The following is a 27,780-nucleotide window of genomic DNA, read 5'->3' as shown; positions in this document are numbered from 1 at the left end:
AGGATGGCAGCAGCCAGGGGCAGGCGCTGTGTGTCCCCGCTGGGGTGAGGAGCTGATGATTTCTCTTTTGTCGGGACAGACGACGGCAGCGATCGAAAGAGGAAGGCCATGGAGTACATGCTCACCCAGAGTATCGATAACGCCAGGTGGGAATTGCTGCTGGAACATATGGGCGACGACGTGATGGAGGTCCTAGAGGCGTTGTACCCCTTGGAGGACACGGCGCTGTACCAGGACAACCTGCTCTCGCTGCCGCAGCACTTGGACGAGGAAGCGCTGGAGAACGGGGGGGCCGGCGAGCAGCAGCAGCAGCAGCAGCCGGCCTGCCTCACCTCTGTCAGATACGGCACAGTGGAGGATTTACTCACCTTTGCTAACCAGGTGTCCAACACTTCCCGCAGTCTGCTGCAGCACTTCCGAAACTGCGAGGCAGGAGTGATACTGAACAAGGTGAGCATCAGGTTGTTTTGTGAGTGCAAGCAGAAGATTAGTCAGAGTACAGTCTGCGTGCCCTGAATTTATTTCGAAACAGGCTTATTCCACATGACCTTCTTTGCACTGCTAAGGATTAGCCTGAAGCGCATCCACAATGTTTGACTACAGTAAATATTGAAAGATAAGACATCAATTTCTGCCGCCTTTCGTTTAAGCCAGTGAAATACTATTAAAAAGAGTAACATAACAAGAAAACACAGCAGCCCGGGGGCCCCAGCCCAGAGTCTTTAGAAAGAAATTTCCCGGAATTCAAAACTATCCGGAGCCGCCAGCCGAAAATTTGTCATTCCTAAAGTAAATATTTGGCAAATTAGCAAGTGTCTCCAGTGTAATGCATATTTTGCATATTTACTGCATAAAATACATTTGCTGAATTTATCAATAGAAAAAATGGAAATGAAAATCGGTCTGTCTCTGATCATATTTTGATTCTTTTAGTCCAATTTTGTCAGTAGTCTTTAAAACAAACTTTAATTTAAGTATAGAATTAAGACAATATTTCAGTTATTGATTCTCATGATTTAACAAATTGCTTTCATCAGCACAGTCAAAATAAATCAGAAACAATGACAGATGAAGCCTGAAACCTGTTCCCCCATCCAGATAGCATTAGCTATAATCACTGTGTAGTTACATCACTGCGTACAGGGTTGTTTAAAGTAGCATGATGTTTTTTGTTTAAACAATCATTTGTAACCATGAACCAAGTTGATTTAACTTCTAAATTAAAACTCTTACTTTTTATTACTTCCCCCCCCCCTCCATGTTAATGCAATCCAACTGGAATAGGTTGGGTGCTGCAAATGAGATATTCAGGCGGCACGGGGGCTGGGGGCGGTGGGGGGGACGGTGGGGAGAGGGGGAGTATGGTGGCACATTGGCTAGCACTGCTACATTACAGCGCCAAGGACCTGGGTTCAATTCAATGAGGAATATGGGTGATTGTGCGGAGTTTGCACATTCTTCCTGTGTCTGCATGAGATTTCCCCGGGTGCTCCAGTTTCCTCCCCCAGTCCAAAGATGTGCAGATTAGATGGATTGGACATGCTAAATTAACCCTTAGTGTCAGAGAGTTTAGCAGGATAAATATGTGGGTTTACGGGAATAGGGCCTGGGTGGGATTGTGGTCAGTGCAGACTCGATGGGCTCCCTTCTACACTGTAGGCATTCTATGAATCACATATGACTCAGGAATCACAGGTTTGAGACCGCCTGCAGCAGCCAGTTTGTGCACAGCAAGATTTAACAAACAGCAATGGAATTGCTGCCCTTTGTTTTTCATCGATGCTGCACTGATATGTCCATCCAGATTGCTGCAGGATGGAAAATGTTTTGCAACTCTAAACTAGTTTTAACCTATTTTAAGTCTACCACAAGAGCTATTGATGTGTAAATATGAACTTTCCATTTCTATGTCAGGCCTGCGTGCCTCAAATTGACATGCAGGGAGGAAAGGCTGAACTAGTTTTCTTCTTGTGGTCTTTGACTGTTATGACTTTCTTTTTATTCTGCAGAAAGATATAGCGATTAAAAATGGACATTATCAGGTCGATTCGGAAGTCTTCTTGTTTCCATGGAAATTTGCCCACAGGAACATTGGTCCTGGTTACATTCCTCGCGGTACTTTTGGAAAGTGTCACCTTGCACAGGACAGAGAGACAAAGAAGCGAATGGCATGCAAATTAGTAAGTCATGCAAACATTTTAAAAATAAATCTACTCCTTTAACCACTGAAAAATATTTTTAGTTTTCAAAGCTCATCGCCTTTTCTTATTGAACTTTTACAAAACTATATATGAATTCAAGAATTTTTACCAGAGGAAACATCCTATTTCAACAAACTTGACCTATTTTGATAGACCTTAATGTCTCCAACTCACTTTTATCATAAACCTCAATCTCTTTTTAAAAACAACCACTTGAAACCATTTATATTGTTTACTTAAATGGCCTCGTCTTGTAACTCTTTGTCCACACAATCGTTCCATGCAACTTCTCTTTTTACTCTTAACTTCCCAATTTTAACTCGAAACTCCCAATCAGCTTAGTTATTTTCTTTCATGGTCTTTCAAATTTCAATGAATTCACCTAACGTTGGGTAGGAAAGTATCTGAATGGAAGGACAGTTGGACAAAAGCTGCACTCTGTCCCAATTAATCTTCTGACATTACACAGTACAAACCCAGCAAAGTCACCCCTGTAATGCCGTGACCAATTTAATGTGAGTGAAAGAAGACCAGTGTATCTCTGAAACCCACGATAAAAACTGAATATCATGTATGTTTCTGAAGAATCTGATTGTTCTGTGATCAATGAAACAAACCACAGTCAAGCTATGACTGGATTCATTTATTTTGCAGCATAATTTTTTCCCCCAACAAGGTCTATTTTGTACATATAAAGATAAACTAACTTAACTTCCATCACGTAATAACCTTAACCTGACCAGTTAGTGATTAAAAAGTAAATGTATTTGCAATGTCTTGTATTAATTCTTAAAACATCTGCATGTTATAATTAATGGCAGTGTTAAAAATGCATTTTACTAAACTGCGATTGGAGCACAGAGCAGCAGGAGGAGACGTCATGCCAAAAATGCGCATGAAGCAGATTCCCACTTTCGGATAAATTGCCAGAGGAAGTGAAAGCAAAGGCCGAGGCGGGGGTGGGTAAGGGGGAGGGGAGAGTGGGTAAGGAAGGTGGGTAAGGGGGTGGATAAAGGAGGATGGGTAAGGGGGTGGGGGTGGGTAAGGGGGAGGGGAGAGTGGGTAAGGAAGGTGGGTAAGGGGGAGGGGTGGGTAAGGTGGGGGGCACATCAGGTCTCTTTCACATGCCTCCTAGGATATGAACAAAGTGGGGACACTGAACAGATGTGACTGTACTTTAGCCAATAGGTGGCCAAGGAAAAGCTTAAATGTATAATATTAAATTGTTAAAAAAAAGAAAAGGCAAACGGAAGGAAAGCGAGGAGAAGGAAAAAAGGACTTTTTTAAAAAAACATGGGTTGAAAAATCCCATCAGTGACATTTGGAGTTCCCCAGAGGGTTCTGTGGCTGTGTGCATTATATCCTGCAGTACTAACAAGGAACTGAATTCTGCCAATTATATGTATTGAGTTAACAAACGCAGTGCTGACAGTTGACCTCAGTATTGCTAGGCTTAGGTTGTGAAAGGCTAGCCAGGATTCTAACTTTGTCCCTAATAGTATTACTGGAAAGTGTGAAGCATTATAGATGTCAGCTGAGGGATGTATCAGGCTTCCCACATGATAAAATAGCCTGCCGAACCTCACAGTTTACATTCTCACGTGAATAAAGGCAATTTTGGCAGCATGCAATATGCCAACTTGTGTCATTGCCATCAAGAGAGAAGTGATGTGGAGATGCCAGCAATGGACTGGGGTGGGCACAGTGAGAAATCTCACAGCGCCAGGTTAAAGTCCAACAGGTTTATTTGGCATCACAAGCTTTTGAAGCGCTGTTCCTTCATCAGGTGATTGCAGCGCAGGTGTTGTGAGACTTCTCACTGTTATCAGGAAAGAAGGCAAGAACATGGGGAAGTAAATGTACTTTTCCCCTAATTTTCTATATAATTATGTGATAAACGCAAACCTTCTTTACTGAGTCATGCAATGCATTTTGTTTTACATCGAAGATTCCGGTGGAGTTTTTCAAGCCTGCTGACATACAAATACAAGCACAGTTCCACCACGAGAACATTGCGGAGTTATATGGAGCCTTGTTGTGGAATGAGACCATACACCTCTTCATGGAGGCAGGAGAGGGAGGATCTGTCTTGGAAAAATTAGAAAGCTGTGGGCCTATGAAGGAATTTGAAATCATATGGTTGACCAAACATGTCCTCAAGGCACTTGACTTTTTACATTCCAAAAATGTCATCCATCATGACATCAAGCGTAAGTTTTTTTGCCCTTTCTATAATTTACAGGTATTACCAAATCTCTTAAGCACATTTGCACAGTGAAAAGGAATGTTGGAATGATTCATTCATTTGTCTCATTTGTTCATGTCCTCCCAGCCAGCAATATAGTTCTCATGTCAACCAAGGCAGTGCTGGTAGATTTTGGTCTCTCTGTCCAGATGACTGAAGAAACCTACATTCCCAGAGATATTCGAGGAACAGAGGTGAGAACGGTTATTGTATTCCTGAAGATAATTATATAGGGCCATGCTTTTTAAAAAATACCATTAATCACATCTCTTTCAAACCATATAGTTCCCTTGGCTCTTTATAGGACTTCCTGTTACTGCTCACATCATCCACAATTACTTTTGGCAAAATATGCAATTGGCATTCCTCCCAGTTAGCATATTTTCTCTGATTATGTGCAGACTGGGACTATGAAATGGCAGTGATGTTTCTCATGTATCCTCTTAACTGTGGAGAAACTTACTGGGGTGTTGAGATCTGTCGTTTTGCATGTAATCAAAACTGAGGTTTCACTTCCTCAGGAAGACTCTGATTTAAATCTAAATTGGGCATGCCACTTGTTCAATATTTTAGAATACTTACACCTTTGGAATTGATTCTCTATTATTGCACCTATTTTGTGACTATCATTGGTCATTGATTGCTTCATCTTTGGTGAACGACCTGTTCCATGTTTGGGGAAACATTCATTTCAGGTTTTGTGATGAACGTTCCTCGCTGATTGACAGTAGATTCACAGAGAGGCTACGATATAGGTGCACAACATTGAAGGAAATGGTGTAAGGAGTAGCAGCACAATGCATCTAAACTATTTCAAACAAAAATGGCCCTTATCCAACAAATACTTGTGCAACAACAAAAGACCTTTTCACACAATTTTTACCAAACCTGATTTTGTGCAGATTTCTCAAGCCGTGTATCCCAGAGTAAAACGAAGCAAGCAAGGCTTATAGAAAGCCAAAGAAATGGAAGCCATGATAGCACATTATACAGACTCTGAGTTGCTGCTTAATGAGATTCAAATTTAAAGAATGCCATTCAAGACAAGGCAGGGATATACTCAGTGTACCTTTACAGGGCGTGGGATGAAATTGAAACTTGTAATGTATTTTTGAAGTGACCTAATAACCAATTAAATTGTGGTTGGGAAATGCACAGAAGCATGGAACATAAGAACATAAGAAATAGGAGCTGGAGTAGGCCATCTAGCCCTTCGAGCCTGCCCCGCCATTCAATAAGATCATGGCTGGTCTGTCGTGGCTCAGTTCCACTTTCCCGCCCTCTCCCCATAACCCTTAATCTCCTTGTCTATCAAAAACCTATCTACCCGCGTCTTAAAAATATTTAGCGAGGCAGCTTCCACCACTTCAACGGGCAGAGAATTCCAGAGATTCACCACCCTTTGAGTGAAGAAGTTCCTCCTCAACTCCATTCTAAACCGCCCCCCCTTTATCTTGAGGCTGTGCCCTCTAGTCCTACTGTCCTTTCTGAGCGGAAAGAGCCTCTCCACCTCTATCCTATCCATCCCATTCATCATCTTATACGTCTCAATGAGATCTCCCCTCATTCTTCTAAACTCTAACGAGTACAAGCCCAGTTTATTCAGCCTCTCCTCATAGTTCAACCCCTTCAACTCCGGTATCAGCCTAGTAAACCTCCTCTGCACTCCCTCCAAGGCCAAAATATCCTTGCGTAAGTGCGGCGACCAAAACTGCACACAGTACTCCAGCTGCGGCCTCACCAGTGCCCTGTACAGTTGCAGCAAGACCTCCCTACTTTTATATTCAATACCCCTCACTATGAAGGCCAACATCCCATTCACCTTCCTGACCACCGGCTGCACCTGCGCCTCATGCACAAGGACCCCGAGGTCCCTCTGCACCGTTGCATGCTGCAGTTTTTCGCCATGTAAGTAATCGTCCTTCCTACCATTATTCCTACCAAAGTGGACAACTTCACACTTGCCAACATTAAATTCCATTTGCCAGTTCCTGGCCCATTTGCCCAGCCTATCTAGATCCCTCTGCAGACTTTCCACACCCTCCGCACAATTTGCCGTTCCACCAATCTTGGTGTCATCAGCAAATTTCGACACCCTACACTCGGTTCCCTCCTCCAGATCATCTATATAAATGGTAAATAGCTGAGGCCCCAGCACCGACCCCTGGGGCACTCCACTAGTCACCAACCGCCAATCCGAATAGCACCCGTTGACCCCCACTCTCTGCCTCCTATTTGACAGCCAATCCCCTATCCACGCTAACACCCTACCCCCAACTCCATGCCCCCTAACCTTCTGTAATAACCTCTTGTGCGGCACCTTATCAAACGCCTTCTGAAAATCAAGAAACACCACATCCACCGGCTCTCCTCTATCCACCGCCCTAGACACATCCTCACAGAACTCCAATAAATTCATCAGACACGACTTCCCCTTAACGAAACCGTGCTGCGTCTGCTCTATCAAACAATTCTCCTCAAGATGCCTCGCTATTTTCTCCTTGATCACGGATTCTAACATTTTACCTACAACAGACGTTACCGGCCTATAATTCCCTGCCTTTTGCCTGCCACCCTTCTTAAACAATGGCGTAACATTAGCCATTTTCCAATCTTCCGGCACTTCCCCGGAATCCAGCGATGTTTGGAAAATAATCATCAAGGCATCCACTATCACCTCCGCCATTTCTTTCAGAACCCTCGAATGCATTCCATCCGGTCCTGGGGACTTGTCCACAATCAGTCCCTCCAGTCTGTCGAGCACTGCCTCTCTAGTAACAATAATGTCATTCAGGTCCTCCACTCCTACCATCTTTCCATCGCTAACACACGGCAAATTATTCACGTCCTCCTCCGTGAAGACCGAAACAAAAAAGTTATTCAAGGCCTCGGCCATTTCCCCATCCCCTACCACTAAGTCCCCCCTCTCATCCTCTAAGGGTGCAACGTTCCCCCTAGTCGGCCTCTTCCTTTTTATATATTTATAAAAACTCTTACTATCCTTTTTCATATTAAGCGCTAGCCCAGCTTCATAGTTTATCCTACCCTTCTTTATCAACTTCTTCGTCATTCTTTGTTGATATTTAAACCTCTCCCAATCCTCTTCTCGCCCACTACTCTTAGCTACTCTAAACGCATCCGCTTTTAATTTAACACTTTCCTTTACCTCCTTCGTTATCCACGGCTGATTATCTCTCCTCCTACGAAGGAAGCCCCATTAGCTGGAGACAGCCAACAAGTATGCCTGCTATGGGCAAACTCCAAAGATGAGAGGAGTCAAAGCATCCAGAATAATGAATAAATAGAAATAGGCTCTGCCATTCAATACAATGATGTTTGATCACTTTCTTGCTGGCTCCATTGATTTGCTAAAAGAGTGAAAATCTCTCTACCTATCCTTAAATGTACTCAACAATGGAACATCCAAAATCTTTTGTGGTAGAGAATTATAAAGATTCACAAAGACTTTAGTGAACTTATTTCCCTTAATTTCAGTTCTAAATGATTGGCTCCTTATCCCCTTGCTCAAGTCCTGAGTCAGTGGAAACAACCTCTCAACATCTGCCCTATCGAGTCCCTTCAGAATCTTGTATGTTTCCTCATTCCTCTAAAATCCAGAGATTATAGGCTGAGTTTAATAAATCGCGCATCATAGGACAAGCTTCTCATCCTAGGGACATATCCAGTGAATCTTCGCTGCAATGCCTCCAATGCAAGTATATCCTACCTTAGATATGGAGTCCAAAAGCGCACACACTATTCAAGGTGTGGTGTTAGCAAATCCCTGTAAAACAGTAGAAAAAAACTTCTTTATCCTTGTACTCCCATTGCCTTACAATAAAGGCCAACATGTGATTCGCCTACCTAATTGCTTATTGTAAAGGCATGCAAGTACATCCAAATCCCTCTGAATGTTAACATTTACAAGTATTATGCTTTTCAGTTCTTACTAGCAAAGCACAGCCCACGGTGCATCACATTATGTTCTCGATGATGGGGGAATACAGGACTAGGGATTATAGTTTGAAAATAAGGGGTAAACTTTTTAGGACTGAGGTAAGGAGAAATTTCTTCACCCAGAGAATGGTGAATGTGTGGAATTCACTACCACAGGAACTAGTTGAGGCCAAAACACTGCGTGATTTCAAGAAGAAATTAAATATAACTCTTGGGGCCAAAGGGATCAAAGGGTATGGCGGGGAAGGGGAAATCAGGATATTGAATTTGATGATCAGCCATAATCATAATGAATGGCAGAGCAGGCTCGAAGGCTCAAAAGTCCTTTCCTGCTTCAAGTTTATATTATATTCCATCCACCCCAAATTTCCTGATGACTGAAACATTAAAGGCTCCACTCATTCTGAAACTGAGCCACACAGACAGGAAAGTCCCTGGTTCAATCTTGATTCTGTCAAATTAGATGATCTTGGACCAGGAAGCAGTTGGTATGATGAATTCATCTTCAATGACCTTGGGATAGAGAGACTAAACTATCTACCAGAGCTTCTGCCTCTGATCATTATGCTGCAGGTAGCAGTTGACATTACACTAGGATACATCAATACTGTCAACATCCCAAGGAACTGTGCTCCAGTATTCCTTTTGGAAGGGAGGGATGGGAATTGGGAAAATATGCCAAGTGAAAATGCTGATATAAAATAAGCCCATTTTTATTTATTAGTGTCACAAGCAGGCTTACATTAACACTGCAATAAAGTTATTGTGAAAATCCCTTAGTCACCGCACTCTGGCACCTGTTCGGGTACATTGAGGGAGAATTTAGTATGGTTAATGCACCTAACCAGCACATTATTCGCACTGTGGGAGGAAACCAGAACACCCAGAGGAAACCCACACAGACACGGGGAGAACATGCGGATTCCGCACAGACAGTGACCCAAACTGGGAATTGAACCTGGGTCCCTGGCACTGTGAGGCAATAGTGCTTAACCACTATGCCACCAAATAAACTTCATGGGTGGAAATTAATGTCAGTAGCAACACTTCATAACTGCTGCAGCAACTTGAGAAGCTTTACAATAAATGTTGAAGCAAAGCTGACTGCTTCCATCAAGCTTATTCCCAAACATAAGGGTAATTAAATAATATCTTTTTTTAAGTATATTTATTAGTCACAAGTAGACTTACATTAACGCTGCAATGAAGTTACTGTGGAATTTCCCTTAGTCGCCATGCTGTTAGATCTTAAACTCTAGATAGACAGGGTTTTTCCTTGGTAAAAAGTTAACAATATCTCTTCCCACTAAGGAGTGCAATTTCAAGTCGAAGTTTTGTGGAAGGAATTGCCCAAACAGTTTTTATCATTCTATTCCTGTAAAATGCTGTATCAGTTTGAAGAGACATCGTTTCCCTGATTAAGTGTTTTGACACACTTTATGTTTGTTGTCATTTTTTCGCTGTGTTGTTGCACATAAGTGGCAAAGTAATGAGTGCCATTTCATTGTGTGCTGCATATCGAGCGAGCAGATTTGAAAACAGTGTTTCATGAAGACAGTTGCTTTTAAAATGGGTCCAGCAAAACAGGTTTTACTGCTTAGCAGGATCATAAATAGTAATTTCTGTTCTGTGAACAAGTACGTTCTTTCCTGGAAAATACTGCGTACAGATGATTAGCAAGATAATGTTCACATGCTTTCGTAAATGGTGGGTCACACATGATTCATATAAAGTTTAGTTCACATTGAAGAGCCCTATTTCTTACAAATTTATTATTAGTTTATTCTAGCTTATCTGGTATAAATAGCATGGAGCTATTTAATTCTCTTTCATCTGTGAGTGTGTCACATTGGGTGGTGATTGTGAACTAACTGTGATGAAAGAAGTTTACACAAAGCTACCTTGGACCCCTGATGCAATCCTCTGTCTGTACTAAAGTAGATCCATCAGGCTGGAAGCCCAGTGGGTCTGATTGTCCGAAGGTTTATCTACAGATACAAAAGCATATAGGCCTTCAGTTAGAAATAAAATGAAGGATGGAAGCGATATAAAGGACAAGATTACACTTGATTGCAAAACCAAGTACTGATTTTATGATGGATTTTTCTCTCTATTGTTAATGTTCACACTGTGGGTGTTGCTGCTATTTGTTGTCCCCAGTTTGAGCTAACTGAATAGCTTGCTCTTGCACTTCTGAGGGCAAGAGTCCATCAAATTCACATGGGACTGGAGCCGCCTAAAATCAGATTGGAAATGAACAGCAGGCTTCTTTCCCTAAAGGACATTAGCAAACTAGTTGTATTTTTACAATAATCCAGCATCTTACTTTACCAGATCTTCCCATCTTTCACAGTATATTGGCAACAGAATGCTTGCAGTACATTAGAAATAGTTTGCCTTCATTTTCTGCAGTGAATATGCTCACTAATCATTTTTCATGTGTTCACTAATCTTGATGTACTTATCAGATATTGCTATGAAAGGCAACAGTATTTAGTGTGGATTGTCATTTTTTTTAAGGACAGTACACTCAGGAGGCAGACAACAAAAGTCATAAATATTCGACTGGAACCTTCTGTTGGCTGTAACTTTTTTAAAAAATTAACATGTCCTTATGTCTCAGTTTTTCTGAAACTAACAGATAACCAAGAAATAAGATGGTTTGCCAATGGCTTTACATTTAAAACACCTTCAATGTGCAGTTGGCTTTCCCTTTAAAATACTTAAAAAGACTTGGTTTTGGGCTCGATGAAAAAACATGTTTTGTGAGAATGATTGGAAGTCATGAATTAACTGTAGATTTATATTTCGTTTTAGTTCTATATGAGTCCAGAAGTTATTACCTGCAGAGGGCATTCAACAAAGTCAGACATCTACAGCCTTGGTTCTACCATCATCCACATGCAGACTGGGAATCCTCCCTGGGTGAAGAGGTATCCTAGGTCAGCTTACCCATCATATCTGTACATCGTAAGTTTCCAAGACAACAAATTGAAGTAAAAAGCAGGAATTGCATTGAAGTTAAACAATGGTCCCTTCAAACAAATGCAATGTTGATTAAAGAAGCAAACAAGTTTGGAAACAGTTCTGCTGTAAATGTGACAAGCATAGATCTGACAAAACAGGTTTTATCAGTTATTGGAATCCTAAATAGTCTTAATAGGTCACTTATGCTTTGTGAACAAGTGCATTCCTTCCTAGAAAAGTACTAGGATGGGTGATTAGCTAGATAATGTGCACATACTTTTGTGACATGGAACAAATTTGTACATCAAGGAACCTGCAATGTTGTTCTCTCTTTTAAATTGAGAAGCCTGGATGAGGGCACAAGGCAGGTCTCCACCAAGACTGAAAAATAAGACAGATGAAATAAATCAAGTGGTAATTAGAAAATGTGATCTGATGGGTAAATAATAGAATGGAGACAAGGCAGAGAAATCTAAGAAGTTTCCAAGATAGCATCAGTTTCAGCAAAACATTTTTAAAAAATTAAGTAATGCAAAAGAATATTTGTCCTCTTGTTTTCTCTATGATCTAAACAGTCAGTTTACTTGACTTGTAAAAGCATTGTTGATTCAATAGTGAAATTAATAAGTGTAAAATTAACAACTGTTGGACTAGATTTTGTTGAGCACCTCAGACTGGGTGGCATGGTGCCACAGTGGTTAGCATGGCTGCTTCACAGTGCCAGGGACCTGGGTTCAATTCCTGGCTTGGATCACTGTTTGTGCAGAGTCTGCATGTTTTCCCCGTGTCTGCATGGGTTTTAAAGTAAAAGTTTATTTGTTAGTCACAAGTGAGGCTTACATTAGCACTGCATTGAAGTTACTGTGAAATTCCCCCAGGTTCCCAGCGGGTTTCCACCAGGTGCTCCAGTTTCCTCCCACAGTTCAAGAGCTGGTTAGGTGCATTGGCCATGCTAAATTGTCCCTCAGCGTACCCAAAAAAGCACTGGAGTGTGGCGTCTAGGGGATTTTCAGAGCAACTTCATTGCAGTGTTAATTTAAGCCTACTTGTGACTAATAAATAAACTTTACTTTAGGTATGGAATGTTAGACTTGTTCCTGCACCCTTTAGCTGAGAACATTTTTACCTGTTAAATTGTACAAAGTATGAGTTAATAATAGCAGTAAGGGAAGCAGGGCATCCAACAGGGCAAACAATTGTGTATCTCCTTACCAGTTTGACCAAAGAATAAAGAAGTGAATAGTGGGAGTAGTAAGGAGAATGGATTAAAATTGATATATTTACTATCAAATCAGCGCAGAGAGAGAAATAAAAGGAAGATTAGAAAAAAAAGAAAACTAAAGATCTGAATAAATAAATTTGGTCTTTACAAATTCTCCAACTACAATTAATACCTGAATGAATGAGTCTTCACACTTTTAATCATTCATTTTCAGTACTAAAGAGTTTGATTGGCAGTGAATAACAATGATGTTGTTGTTAAAGGCATACTCGCGTTTCTGATGTGGGACTAAACTTTCTGCTGTAAGTTTAGTTCATATTTATCTCTCTGAATTTTATTTTCTTCAATGAACTATATTTCCTTCTTTCCCAGTTAGCAAATGCAAAACCCAGCTTTGTGGACTAGGGTGTCCTCAGACTTGACCAGGTTATCTAGTTGCCTGGTTTTACATTTGGTTTTAGTGATCCTTCCTTAGGAAGAGAAATCATTCGGACCTCCCATAACTGATCACAATTTAGTGGTCACTGTTTGAGAAAGTACTCAAGTGGTCGTAGGATCAGGCTGAGCTGTGATGCTATCCATATTCAAATTTCATGCCAGCATTAACTATCTTGCATAATAAATAAAGAATGGTAAATTTGCCAGGGGGCATCTTGTATCTGAAGTTCATCACCAATCAGAAAAAGAGGCGATAAGTATTGAGGAAATTAGGCTACCTCATACTGTAGTGCGTGTGCAACACCCAGGATGTTGGTTGCTGTCAGAACAGGTCATATGACTAAGAAGTTCTCCAAAGAACAAAACAGAAACTTGGGCAAGAAAAGGAGATCCAACGAGGCACAATTAACTGAAGAGAAAGGCTGGGAGAAGCCGAACAGCTGCTCGACTGTTGTCTCAGTTAGTTCGCTGTCAGTGACTCAGAGAAAGAAAGGAAAATGAAAGTGAAAGAAATAATTAAAAGGAATAAATAAGTGCTGCCAATTCTCCACTAATAGCCATTGATTATCTGAATCACACAGGGCAGGAAAATTCCCAGAGTGTTTCCCAAATTATTGGCTTGTTCGTCTCCATCAAGGTACACGTATGGGAATGAACAATAGGCCTGATTGCCTTGAGTTAGGGAGGGAAAAGTTGTTCAGATTTCCAGCTCCTGATCCACTTCATGCTGAGAGTGCAGCTGCAAACATCAGTTGGGAATAGGATCAAGTTCTACCCCTATTTTCCAATAATGCGCAGGCGAATGTAACATACAGGGAGCTGTTCTGTTTCTGTGGAACCAAGTCACTGAAACAGAGGGTGGGATGGCTGGGAGGGAAGGGGTGGTTGGGGGAGGGGGAACAGTTGGTAAGGGGATAAAAAAGAGCAGGTACAAACAGAAATGGATCAGCAACATTGCCTCTTGCTTTTCTTTATGATCGACTTGTTTTTCTAGTTTGCAAACTCACTAACTTTTTTTTGTGTTAATTCTATTACCTTCGCTGAAGATCCACAAGCAGGCTCCACCATTAGAAGACATTGCGGAGGACTGCAGCCCTGCCATGAGGCAGTTTATTGAAGCCTCGCTAGAGAGAAATCCAAAGCGAAGGTGGTGTGCGGGAGAACTGTTGAAGCACGCAGCACTGAGCCCTCCTCCTGAAGATCAGCCACGCTGTCAGAGCCTTGACTCAGCTCTCTTCGAGATCAACCGCACCTTCAGGAGGAAAGAGCTGAATTTACCTGAAAAAATATGTGGTATGTTGTTTTGGTTTCTCCCAGCTGGGGGCGAAAGAAGTTATTTCGAAACATGATGAAGGCAATTTTACCTCAACTCGCCAGCTAGGGGATCTATGGAATCAGGTGGAACTATGTTTTACAACTTGCCCGATATCACTCTCTGTTGTCTACAGTGGAGAGCCAAACTAGGCGGATTATGAAACCAGCGTTGTACCCGATCCCATCAGTCTCTCAATGGGTTGGACAAGTTAAAATTACCCCAGTGACTGGAATAATATTCTCATAAAATCATAGAACCCCTACAGTGCAGAAGGAGGCCAGTCAGCTCATTGAGTCTGCACCGACAACAGTCCCACCCAGGCCCTAACCCACAATCCCACATATTTACCTCGTTAATTCCTCTTACCTACACATCCTGACACAATAAGGGTCAATTTAGCATGGCCAAACCACCTAACCTGCACATCTTTGGACTGTAGGAGGAAACCAGAACACCTGGAAGAAACCCATGCAGACACGTGAAGAACATTCAAACTCCACACAGACAGTGGCCCAAGTCGGGAATCGAACCTGGGTCCCTAGTGCTGTGAGGCAGCAGTGCTAACAACTGTGCCACCGTTCTGCCAGCACAAAGCTGAATCCTCTGGGTCTGGCTGCTGCAATGAATCTCAGAACCCTTGAGTTGGGAAAGTTGGAAAGTGATCTAGAGTTTCCATTTCTGATCCCACTCGACATTGTACCTCTGGTCATTGACTAAGGCTAGGGCGTGGTTCATCTATCATTTCCCTCTCTCTCCACACCCATCACTACTGATTGCTGTTAACCCATGTTTGCTGTCTGGGTTCCAGTGAACAAACAAACAAGCTTTTGAAAAGGAGCTTTCATAACCTCAGACCTACTCAAAGCACTATACAGCCAGTGATGTACTTTGATGAAGAGTAGTTGCTATTGTAATGTAGGAACCACGGCAGAGAATTTTACACAGATTTCCCACAAACAGCAATGACAGATTGAGCAGATAATCTGTCTTTCCTGATTTTGTTCAGAAATAAATATTGGCCAGGACACCAAGCAGAACTCCCCTACTGTTCATCAAATAAGATCTCTGTTTAAATGCTTGTCTTCAGGATGGCACTACCCTTAGTGTCGCACTCACTAGGTGCAGAGCTAGAATACCATCCTGGCTTGTGTGTTCACATAAAGAGTGGCCAGAAGTGTGAGGTACAAAGGGTGGATAGCTTAAAGTTTATTTATTAGTGTCACAAGTAGTCACATTAACTCTGCAATGTAACCTTTAACTCTGTAACCTTTTCGGATACACTGAGGGAAAACTTAGCATGGTCAATGCACCTAACCAGCACATCTTTCGGACTGCAGGAGGAAACTGGAGCACCCAGAGGAAACCCATGCAGACATGATGAGAACATGCAAACTCCACACAGGCAGTGACCCAGGCCAGTAATTAAACCCAGGTCCCTGGTGCTGTGAGGCAGTAGTGCTAACCACTGTGCCACCGTGCCACCCTAGTGTTGAGTAACTGTGCTTAGCACCTTCAGGGATGGCAAGGAATCAATTTGATGTCGGTGGGGTGGGGGAAAGCATGAAAGTTACAAATGAAAAGTATTGTTGAAGTTAAACATGCAACTTGGAGGTTCTCAAGTCACATTCGGGTACAGTTTCTCTCACTGAACTGCAGTGTTAGATGCAGCAATGATAGAGAGTGCTTAGAGAAGAAGAATATCACAGTGACAATGGCTAGATTCAACCCTAAGGGATAACATTTCCACTGTTTATGGAAGACAATGAATAACATGTTTGGGGAAAAATAACAAGGTTAATGACCTTGTTTAATCAGCAAACAAAGGGATATCATCAGAAGGCATTAGCTACTTGATCCAAAATAACACAAAAGGAATTAGCACTCATACCAATGATCACTGTGACCCGGACAGTGACAGCCTCTTGTTCTAATGTGGGATCTAGGCTACAGTTTCCAACCCAGACCAGTATTTACCTGCACGTTGTCTGTGCTCCATTAGTTACCACTTTCTCCAAATTTCCCCCCTTTTATAGAATCATAGAATCCTTACAATGCAGACGGAGACCATTCAGTCCATCAAGTCCGCACCGACCACACTCCCACTCAGCCCCTATCCCCATGATTTACCTAGCTAGTCCCCCTTGTAAAATCAATACATTTACCACCAAATACAACCACACATTCAGATTTTCTCCTTCCCCAGGGCAATTGTTCAGAGCACCAAGCATGTTAAGTGACATGTGGCAATCCGATGTCATGATGTTTTGTTGGCAGGATGCATTTGGATGGAATTTATTTTATTTTCCAACCTTGCGTGCCACCCCCCTTCCCTGCCCCTCCCCCACCATCTGTTCCGAATTAATGGCAACCATTCAATGCTCAATTTGGAGGAAGGAAAGCAGCTCGGAGGCACTTGAAAAATCAAGTGGAATACTGGGTTTTATTGCAGGATGTGTGCAATATAAACCTTTATATAATGGTGAAGGATCAGTAAGCTCACATTTGGATTGCTGTACAGTTCTGAGCTCCACCTGACAGGAAGGTGAGGACGATAAAAAAACTAGGTAGAGCACAAATTTGTTGGTAGGAGATAATCAAGTAGAAAGACTTGAAAAATTGGAACTGCTTTTGTTCGAACAGGGGGGCTTTACAGGATAATTAAATAGAAATTTAAAATAATGCTGCTCTGGTACAGAGCTAACTGAAACAGGCTGTTTCTGGTAATTGATGGGACATTGATATAAGATTAAATATCAATCCAATTGTCTGTGCCCCGACAGTGGCTATGTTTGTTGCTCTGGAGAGCATACGGTGTCCACCAACATGCAGCAGGCATTCCATGACTGCTGGGCTCTGTGTGAGCTGGGGTATATTATCACCCCTAGAAATGATATTTTGATTTATTTAATTTCTTTTGATGTTTTATTTTACTAAATAGTGCCTCACCAGGAGCTGTCAGCCTCTCCCATTTTTGTTTAATTTATTGATTTTTGTTTTATTTTTTAAAAAGTACAAGACAATATATCAGGGATTAAGGGTGGAGTGGAGGCAAGTGTTTTACACAGGGAGGGGCTGTAAGGCTCTGGACTACATCACCGGAGTTGGTGTTCAAGCAAACAGCATGTCATTTACAAACAGATTAAATGGATTGTTATTGAAATAAGGAATACAGGCAAATGGGAATCATAGAATCCCTACAGTACAGAAGGAGGCCACTTGGCCCATCAAGTCTGTACCGATCACAGTCCCCCTTGGGCCCTATCCCCGTAACCCCACACATATACCCTGTTAACCCTCTGACACTAGGGTCAATTTAGCATGGCCAATCAACCTAACTTGTATATCTTTGGACTGTGGGAGGAAACCGGAGCACCTGGAGGAAACCCATGCAGACACGGGGAGGAAGTGCAAACTTTGCATAAGACAGTGACCCAGGGCCAGAATTAAACCTGGATCCCTGGCGCTCAGTGCAGCCCTGGGAATATGGTAGTTTTTTTATTCGAGGGATGTGGGTTTCACTGGCTAGACCAGCATTTATTTCCCATCCCTAGTTACCCTTGAGAAAGTGGTGGTGAGCTGCTTTCTTGAACTGCTGCAATCACTGTGGTATAGGTATACCCAAAGTGCTGTGAGGGAGGGAGTTCCAGGATTTTGACCCAGTGACAGTGAAGAAACAGTGATATACTTCCAAGTTAGGATGGTGAGTGACTTGGAGGGGAACCTTCAAGTGGTGGTGTTCCCAGGTTCTTGTCCTTCAAGATGGTGGTGGTTGTGGGTTTGGAAGGTGCTGACTAAGGAACCTTGGTGAGTTCCTGTAGTGCATCTTGTAGGTGGTATACAGGACTGCCACTGATTGTTGGAGGTGGAGGGATTGAATGTTTGAGAAAGGGGTAGCAATCAAGCAGGTTGCTTTGTCCTGAAAAGTGTCGAGCTTCTTGAGTGTTGTTGGAGCTGCACTCATCCAGCGAAGTGTAGAATCACACTTCTGACTTGTGCTTTGTGGTGGACAAGCTTTGAGGAGCCAGGTGGTGAGTTACTTGCTGCAGCCTTTGACCTGCTCTGGTAGTCATAATATTCCAATGGCTAGTCCAGCTCAGTTTCTGGTCAATGGAACCCCCAAGATTTAGTAGTCTCATGGGATTAGGAATGTTATTCGTGTGGAGAATGAATGATAATATGGATTGGTCTTCATGCCATTTCTATGTTATGGAAAAGAGTGTATAAACTAGATCTGATGTTGGAGATCAGTGATCCAAACCTAAGACTTGTCTATCCCATTCTACAGCAGACACATATCAGTGTAAATCACTGGTAGTGTGTATGAATGCTGTCGATGAACATGCGCACTTCCATTCTTATTCCAGACACTTGGTGTGTTTTAAATGATCAATCTGGCTTTGTCCTGATTAAAAAGTGAAAATTCCAATTATGCCCTAAATTGGTGGGAGCCGGCAGTTTTCCATTACGCTGAATATAGTGCATTGTAAAGAAAATGTTTACAATCTCAGTACACTGCGCACAGAAAGAAATCCCTTTATAAATGATATTGGTGAAATTAAAGTATCTTCCAGAAATTCAAAAGTAAGTATCGGGGTGGCACAGTAGCACAGTAGTTAGCATTGCTACCTCACATGTCCAGGGACCTGGCTTCGATTCCTGGCTTGGGTCACTGCCTGTGTGGAGTTTGCACTTTCTCCCCACGTCTACGTTCCCTCCAGGTACTCCAGTTTCCTCCCACAGTCCAAAGATGTGCTGGTTAGGTGTGCTGGCCATGCTAAATTGCCCCTTAATGTCCTGGGATGCATAGGTTAGAGGGGTTAGCGAGGCAAATATATGGGGTTGTCCTGCCTATTTTTTATGCAAGTGATAGTGTGATACTATTACATGTGATTATTCTATCGTATGCTAACAGGAACAGATATTATGTTGCTGATATTCATGAAATTATGGAATGCCTACAGTGCGGAAAGAGGCTATTTGGCCCATTGAGCCTGCACCGACAACAATCCCACCCAGACCCTATCCCTGTAACCTTATGTATTTACCCTGCTAATACTCCTGACACTAAGGGGCAATTTAGCATGGCTAATCAACCTAGCCTGCACGTTCTGTTAATAACATTGAAAAGTAAGCCAGCCCTTTGTGAAAAACATAGTCTTTATAATGTAGGAAAAGCAAAACAAAATGTGGTATTTAAATGTAGCAGATGGAAACATCCAACACATATCATCTGTACAGATAGGAGATTAGGAAAACAATCTCACCCACTGTTACATTGACAAATGTAATCTCATCATGATCCTTGAGGGCAGAGCTGAGAAGTAATGTTACCAAACCTGTCCTGCATCAGCTGAAATGAGCTCTCCGAGTCAAGGTGAATGTCAACAATCAGACAAGGTTTCTGGGTGTTGCACCAAAAAACATTGGCCTGAGAAGCTGGGACCAGGGGAAACACAGAGGAAGCAGATTCATCATGATGTGGGGAGACCACAGTCTGCCCAGATCGCCTAGACTCCCACCTAGCAGACAAAAAGGTGGGGGTGAGGTGCCTACTAGTATAGTATATTAGAACTGGGACTGCTCTTGGGGATTTCCCAAAATACCTCAGATATACTTCTCGTTACACCCCACATTAAGCCACATATAAATACATGTCAGCTGAGCCCCTTTGGCATTGGAATTGACAGGTGACAGCCATTAGGGCAGGTTTCTCTCTCATTCCAGTGCAGAAGCAAGAATGTTTGCAGCCACTGTGAAAAAGACAATCCCAAACTTTGCCCGAATGCTGACGGGATCCCTGCTTCTCCCATGGGTCAGTTGGTTCAGCTTATGTTTCCTCACAGTGGCCGGAAGGAGAGCCTGACATTATTGAGTGCTTGTACCCTCCCCCACTCGATAACCAGAACTGCCTCAAAACTACTACCGGACAGTAGTAGTTGCAACAGCATGCGAGCCGAAATGTTGAAAGTCGAGACAGAAATGATGAAACGATGAAGCAATACATCTATTGATTCCTTTCCAGTAAGACAGTCTCTTGAGAGATTTTGAATGGGGCAATGCTTGATCTTCCTAAACTATTTCTATTTGGATTCCAGACACCTCTGTGTGCAGCACTGAAGAATCAACTGTAGGAAAAAGGAACCGCTCGCTCTATATTGACCTGGGCGCCTTGGCGGGATACTTCAACATAATCAAGGGTCCTCCCGGATCAGAATATGGCTGATTGTCAAACCAGCAGACTCAGGGGGTTACCCAAACTGTTGTGAAGAACAAATGGCGCCAGCTACCCGCTATGGACTTGGAGGAGTCACTCCAAGGGTGGGGGTGGGGGGCCATTGAGTGGTTCATCAGTGTGATCATAGCATTAAGAAAAAATAGGGGTTTTTTTAAAAGAAAGAATATTTTATTACTAATGTATTTTATTAGTTAACATGCCCATTGCTGTATGTTTCATTGGTTTGAAGGGTGCAGTGATGGAAGAATGCAATGTAAAGAATGTGAACGATGCTTAACCGTCTACTACACCAAAAGCACTATGCTTTCCTCTCCTCTGTTATGCCTCACGGCTTGGTTGATGGATTAACGCTCCCTCTCCCTCTCTTTGCTTTCAGTGATCATCGCTGATTAATGTATTTCTCTAATGGAAAAAAATACTCAAAATGATGAGAGTTAGTCTTGTCAAAATACATGTGTTCCTATGGAAACAAGAACATGTATGTAATAGATGCCATGCAGACGACTAAATTGCACACAAAGTGTGCTGTGGGTTCTCAGTAACCCTGTAGCTCTGTAAACATGACGAGCTGATAGTTCTGTACACCCTATGGGATGGGTTTGTTCTGCAAAGAGTTAGTTAAGCAATATTGGAAACATAGGCTGGGATTTGTTTGGCCCTGTCATGGCACGACCCGCCATGGAGATCCAGCCAAAGGTCTGTTGACTTTTGGTGGGATTGGACCATCTTAGTAGTTGGTGGGGCTGGAAAATCTCACCCCATAACATGCATTAGCACCATGTTATGTGTCACAGTCATGCTACTTCAGCTGCTAAAAGGTTAAAAAAAATGAAGTTCTCCTTATTACTGAGGTAGTACATTTATGTATCATAACTTTGAATTTGTTATTGTCGATCTATTTCAATGATGTTTTTACTCAATAGCACATTTTGTTTACTATAAGAAAAGCTCTTGAGAAAAAGTGCAGCTGAATCAAACCAATGTTAACTGTTGTGCTGGTACCTGCAGTGTTCAAATCAGGATGTCTTCATTAAGGTAGTTACAAAGTCGTGCTGGTTATGTAACTGCTGATCAAGTAGTCTGGACTAATAATCCAAAAAACATATGACATTTTGAGAGCTTAAAATTTACTTCCTATTAAATTGGGAAAGTGACAATGAGGGTCTCGGGTTGTCTTTGAAAACCCAGCTGCTTCACCAGTGTCCCTGAGTGAAAGAAACTGATTGTCTTTATCAAGTCTGCCACAACTATGATCCGGTTCCCCACTAAAGCAACTGCCTCTCAACTGCCCATTGAAGTGACAAAATAAATCACTCAATTGTATCAGGCTGCCTGTAAAGACCCACCACCATCCTCTTGGGGAAGCATGGGATGGATAACAAGAATACATAGAATCCCTACAGTGCAGAAGGAGACCATTCAGCCCATTGAGTCTGCACCAACTCTCTGACAGAGTAACCCTACACATTTGCCATGGCTAATCCATCTTACCTCCAGTTCTTGGGACTTGAATGGTTGGTAATGCCAACCAGAGAGTAAAGTGATGGCTCGCTGTAAAGACATATCTTTTCTAAACATTTACACGCAGGCCCGAATTTTCCGAGGAGCAGTAATCACTGCCGGTTGGCCACTCCACTCCTACACCTTTGCCCCATTCCAGCATTTCTGGTTGGGACTTCCAAACTTGACTTCTTCAGAAATGCAGGGCGTTTAATCCATTCACTTCCTCATCGCAATGGATCGCCAAGGGAGACAGGCCACACAGCCCCCTTTACAATACTAGCTGCCATATTCTGGGAAGTGTTCATTGACACGCTGAAAAGCTGGCACACTTAGACAGCTCTTTAGTATGTTAGTGCAAGAACGAATGGGTTCCTACGGAGCCGGAATACCATAGATTCCTACAGTGCAAAAGGAGGCCATTCGGTCTATTGAGTCTGCACCAACCACAATCCCACCTTGGCCCTATCCCCACAACCCCATGTAGTTATCCTAATTGTCCCCCTGACACTAAGGGTTAATTTAGCATGGCCAATCCACCTAACCTGCACATCTTTAGACTGTGAGAGGAAACCAGAGCACCGGAGGAAACCCACAAAGACACAAGGAGAATGTGCAAACTCCCCACAGACAGTGAGCTAAGCCAAGATCGAACCAGGGTCCCTGGCACTGTGAGGCAGCAATGCTAACTACTGTGCCATCATGCCATTGCTTTTGGCTCCACATCTTGGGGGGTACATCTGATCTCCAGCTATCTGAAGACCAAAAGATCGGGGTCATGTATTTTGTTCACATCAAACTAGTTAGCTTAGCCTGACTGTGCCTCACTGAAACCATCGATTTGAATATTGCAGGCACTTGGTATGTATTTTGCTTCAGGTTGGGTATGGGTTTTTTCACTCTCTATCCTTGTAATGTTGTAATTCTAATAAAATGTGTCAAAGGTTATTGAGTGGATTTTCATTGATGTTGACAAGTTTGAAGTTTGCCGTTGTGTAACCAATATTTTTATCATTTTAAGTCAGGGTAGGTTTTATCAAAAATAGAAACAAAAACAGAACAAGGAACAAAAACACAAAATGCTGGGAAATCTCAGTGGGCCTGTGGAGAGAGAATAGAGCCAACGTTTCAAGTCTGTATGATTCTTCTTCAGAGCTCTGACAAAGGGTCATCCAGACTTGAAACATTTGCTCTGTTCTCTCTCAATGGGTGCTGTCAGACCTGCTGAGATTTTCCAGCATGTTCTCTTTTTGTTTCAGATTCCAGCATCTGCAATATTTTGCTTTTTATATTTGATTTATATTTATATCATGATCTAACTGTAGTTAGATCCTGATGATGCAATAGCTGGTCAATCCAGTTCAGAAATGAATTCTGAAGATTTGATAGCATGCACATCATGTCAGAGTGCTCAAGTATGGACCGAGAAAGGGGAAAAGTTGCAGTGCTATCTACTACTAACAAGGTGTCACTGTTGATCACAGCAATGAAATTTATGGATAATGGACACCCTTATGAGGTTGGTTTTGGTCTGGGCCGGAGGATTGGCAGAAAATATGTTGGATCACGGGGATAAAACTTGTGTGGGATTGTTATTGGTGCAGGCTCAATGGGCCAAATGGGGTTCTATGATTCATTGATAATTGAGTCAAGCTATAGACATCTTGGTCACATATTCACAGGATGTGTTGGGAGTGGGGAATGTATTTGCCAAGGTTTTGGTGTCTGGAGAGCAGTGACTGCCCAGAGAAATATTTTTTTTGAAGAAAGTTTTCTCTTTGGAGGTATTCATGGCAAGAAAAATCTCATTAGTAACAGATAGTAATTACCACACGTGGGTCCTCCACCTGTAGTTAGACCCTAATTAACATATTAACACTTCTTTTCGATAGCCACTGAAATGATTTTAAAAATGTGCCATGTAAGTTTAACAGTGGGATCAACACTTGCGCAAAATATATGTTGACAAGCCCTATCCACAAATTAGTCATTGGCAAGCGAGGCAGGAGTTGGACCTGAGCTTCTCAGGATTTCTCAGTAAATTTAAAAATTATCTTTAATCTTACCAGAAGCTGTTTGTTTGGGCTAGAAGTGTTTCTACTGACCCCACAGGCAGCTCACTCGCCAAGTCATCCTCTCAGGACTTCACCTGAGCCTGCAGGCCTGAGGCTGGGGGTCTGAAACTAGGATCTTGGCAGTTGCTGTCAGACCTGCTGAGATTTTCCAGCACTTTCTATTTTTGTTTTCAGATTCCAGCATCTGCAGTATTTTGCTTTTCTGCTGTCTGGGGCACTGTGACAGGCCCTCACCACTCATGCTAAGTACACTTTTGAGACCCAAGGACCAGCTTCCATCAATCCTATTGGTTTGGGTGCACAACTGACACAAAAAAATGACCCAGACCAAAGTCTACCTTTCAGCCATTTACTGTCATTCAACCAGAACACTGGCGTATCAAATACCTCCCAGAATTTAACATCAACTCCTAAGTCCCTCTGTCATTGTATTATATACACTGATGAACAGCAGTGGCACAAATTTGCAGTATGTTATTAATGTTACAAGTAGACTTACATTAACACTGCAATTAAGTTACTGTGAAAATCCCCCAGTCATCAAACTCTAATACCCATTCAGAGAATTTACCATGGCCAATGTACCTAACCAGTACGTCTTTCGGACCATGGGAGGAAACTGGAGCACCCGGAGGAAATCCACGCAGACACGGGGAGAATATGTAGAGTCTACAAAGACCCAGGCTGGGAATTGAACCCAGGTCCCTGGCGCTGTGAGGCACAGTGCTGCCCTAATGTGTCACCTTATTTCACTTAGGGATTGGAAATGAACTAGTACAAATGCTTACTGAGGGTTTCTTCCCTCTGTATCATTCTGACAACATTGTGGAAACAATTTAAGATTGTTGCTAGGCCTTACTTGTACTTGATGTACTTTTTTCTTCCTGATTGTTCTCTTTTTTTGATTCTTCTGAAGGTTTTGACTGCTTACAAGTGCACGGTTTCATGGGCATCAGATTGTATTTGCAACTTTGTAAGCAAAATAAAAGTTGAATAAACAATTATTTAAATTAATTCTTGTTTATTTTGATACAATAGCTTGAATATTGTTTCTCAAGCGATAAGTGAGTTAAGCTGTAGAATGACAACTGACAGTTCACCACGTGCAGTCTGATTCTGTGCATTCCATGTTTGTTAAGGTTGTTAATTGTGATTGAATGTAGCATTTGATAATACATATGCAGCTGTGTGATTTATTCTGCATTGAGCCAGGCGTTAACAAGATTAATATCACAACCTGTCTCCACCTCTGACCCCTTCCCAGAAACATCACTTCCCCCAGCCCACCTTTGTATTCCATAACCCCCTAGTGATGAAGGCCAACATGTGCTTAGCCTTTGATTGCTTTTTGTACTTAATTACAAAATGGCCCATGCCCTTACAGCCCTAAATTGCTGGACTCTTCTGCATTACTTATCCACTTTCCAGAATAAAAAATATTCTGCTTTGTCTTTCTGAGTTGCAAAGTGAATGACTTTTCATATCCTCATATTGAACTCTGCCTGCTCAGACTATATTTATGGGTCAAACGTACAGTGTGGAACAGTTTCCCACTATTCATCCCCATGGCCCTTTATGGCCCCTGTGCCAATTTAATGTCAACTCATGACTCTCTCTCCCCCCCACCCACTTCCCTTTGTCCTTATCTCTTCCATGCCAACTCATGCAGTATTCACTATGCATAAACCTCAGGAGCAAGGGTGAGTTGAAATTAAATAAAGCTCTAATTGTCCATTAATGATGTGCCTATTAAAAATAAAATCTCATTCATAAAATCCATTCAATGCTTTAGGATTCCTTCAAGTACTTAATCCTCTATAAAACATTTGTATTCATTGCCACACCTGAAGCTGTCAATCAAATTATGAATTCACAGGTCCTAAGCATGGTGATGATAGGTTGTGGATTATGTCATGCAATACTAATCCCATGATGATAATCCTCAGGTTTATGGCAACAGACAGCTAGTGAATTACAAGCATGATTTATTTCTACCGCAGGCTGGTTTATTTCAAAAATATAAAGAGCTTAGGGATATACATGCCTTGATAGTTCCATTGGGTTTGTCTACTTGTTGCATACATTCATGCCTACTTTTGACAATCCCAAAGGATGCTTTCTCCCATGGGCATCTTTTCTCCACCAAAGGGAACCTGAACCTCTCCAAATGGGTCCTTTAACTCTGGAAAGTTGTACTTTTCCTCTCCACATAACTCCAACAGTTTAACACCTTTTTCTCAAATGTCTACAGCTAATAAGTCATGCTTTGGATATACCACAAATGAAAACTACATTAGTTTGAAGATGGCTGCACTGTTAGATACACAGCTACCTCTGTGAGTCACAAATGTGCAAATGGTGCCAGGTTCAGGACTGGGACTTCCAGAATTGGGGTTCCAGAATTATTTTGGCAGAAGCATGGATCCCTTCTGATGTTGAGAAGTTTTGGACCTAAGTCTCACTCACTCACCACACCTGTACTTGCTGACCAACTGTAGTTCCCAATCTGGCAATGCCTCAATTTTAAAACTCTCATCCTGTGCACAAAACCCTTTATGCCCTCAGCCCTTTGTTAGTTTCTCCAGCTCTACTAATATCTGAGATCTCTTTGCTCCTCCAATTCTGGACTCCTCTGTATCCACCATTGTGGCTGTGCCTTCAGTTGTCCAGGCCTTAAATCCTCCCCCTCTTTCCAGAAGCTCTCCTATCTCCCTATCTTCCTTTGAACCTACGAAGACTAATGTTTTGTTCACCTGTCCTAATATCTTATGTGGCTCCTCATTAAATTTGCCTGATAAAGTTCTTGTGAAACGGATGTCAGCGGCACTATACAAATGCACATTTTTATTATGACGGTGCACCAACTTGTACAAACAATGAGCGGCAGGCCTTCAAATAACTGAGATGGAGTTGACCAAGTGAATGAGAAAGTATATATAATGTAACAATGAAAGTACAGTGCTGCTCTGCATATTGCCCAACAACCCCAGAAGGTGTAGATAGTATCTTTTTAATCATCACAGCAATAATAAGAGAAGTTTACAAATATCCTGAAGGAAAGTTTAGATACCACTAATGGTTATCATTTTTGAAGTGTATGTGTATGCAAGTGTACGTGAGAAATTTTGCTTGCGTTTCTGTGCATTTATGAGGGCATATGTGTATGTGTGTTTGTATATGATTGCACATACTTGTGTTTCTTAAGTTTATTAATTAGTGTCAGAAGTAGGCTTACATCAACACTACAATGAAGTTATTGTGAAAATCCCCTAGTCACCGCACTCTGGTGCCTGTTCGGGTACATCGAGGGAGAATTTAGCATGGCCAATGTGCCTAATCAACATGTCTTTCGGACCGTAGGAGGAAACTGGAGCACCCGGAGGAAACCCACACAGACATGGGGAGAACATGTAGACTCTGCACAGGCAGTGACCCAAGCCGGGAATTGAACCTGGGTCCCTGGCACAGTGAGGCAATAATGCTAACCACTGTACCACGTGCCGCCTGATGGCTCATGTCATGCAGCTGGCTGGTTACATGTGGTGTCTTGTGAGTGATGTACTTTGTGGTTCTGGGCTGTTCTGTCGTATGGTCTTGATTGTGCATGGCACATCAGTGACTTGCA

The 27,780-nt window shown here is 42.2% G+C and overlaps 1 protein-coding gene across 1 annotated transcript; it reads left to right on the top strand.

Moving 5' to 3' along the window:
* On the top strand, positions 1-23,028 carry map3k8 (mitogen-activated protein kinase kinase kinase 8). Its single transcript, XM_080211776.1, has 7 exons — positions 1-450; positions 2,010-2,180; positions 4,150-4,411; positions 4,534-4,640; positions 11,221-11,373; positions 14,077-14,323; positions 20,441-23,028. The coding sequence occupies exons 1-7, from the start codon at positions 109-111 to the stop codon at positions 20,566-20,568; spliced, it is 1,410 nt and encodes a 469-aa protein (XP_080067902.1). The 5' UTR covers positions 1-108; the 3' UTR covers positions 20,569-23,028.
* The last annotated feature ends 4,752 nt before the right edge of the window (positions 23,029-27,780 follow it).

Source organism: Carcharhinus amblyrhynchos, chromosome 2, assembly GCF_965287045.1.
Source record: "Carcharhinus amblyrhynchos chromosome 2, sCarAmb.v2.hapA, whole genome shotgun sequence".
NCBI lineage: Eukaryota > Metazoa > Chordata > Chondrichthyes > Carcharhiniformes > Carcharhinidae > Carcharhinus > Carcharhinus amblyrhynchos.
Note: the sequence above shows the minus strand (reverse complement) of the source record. Positions and strands in the feature narration are given on the sequence as shown.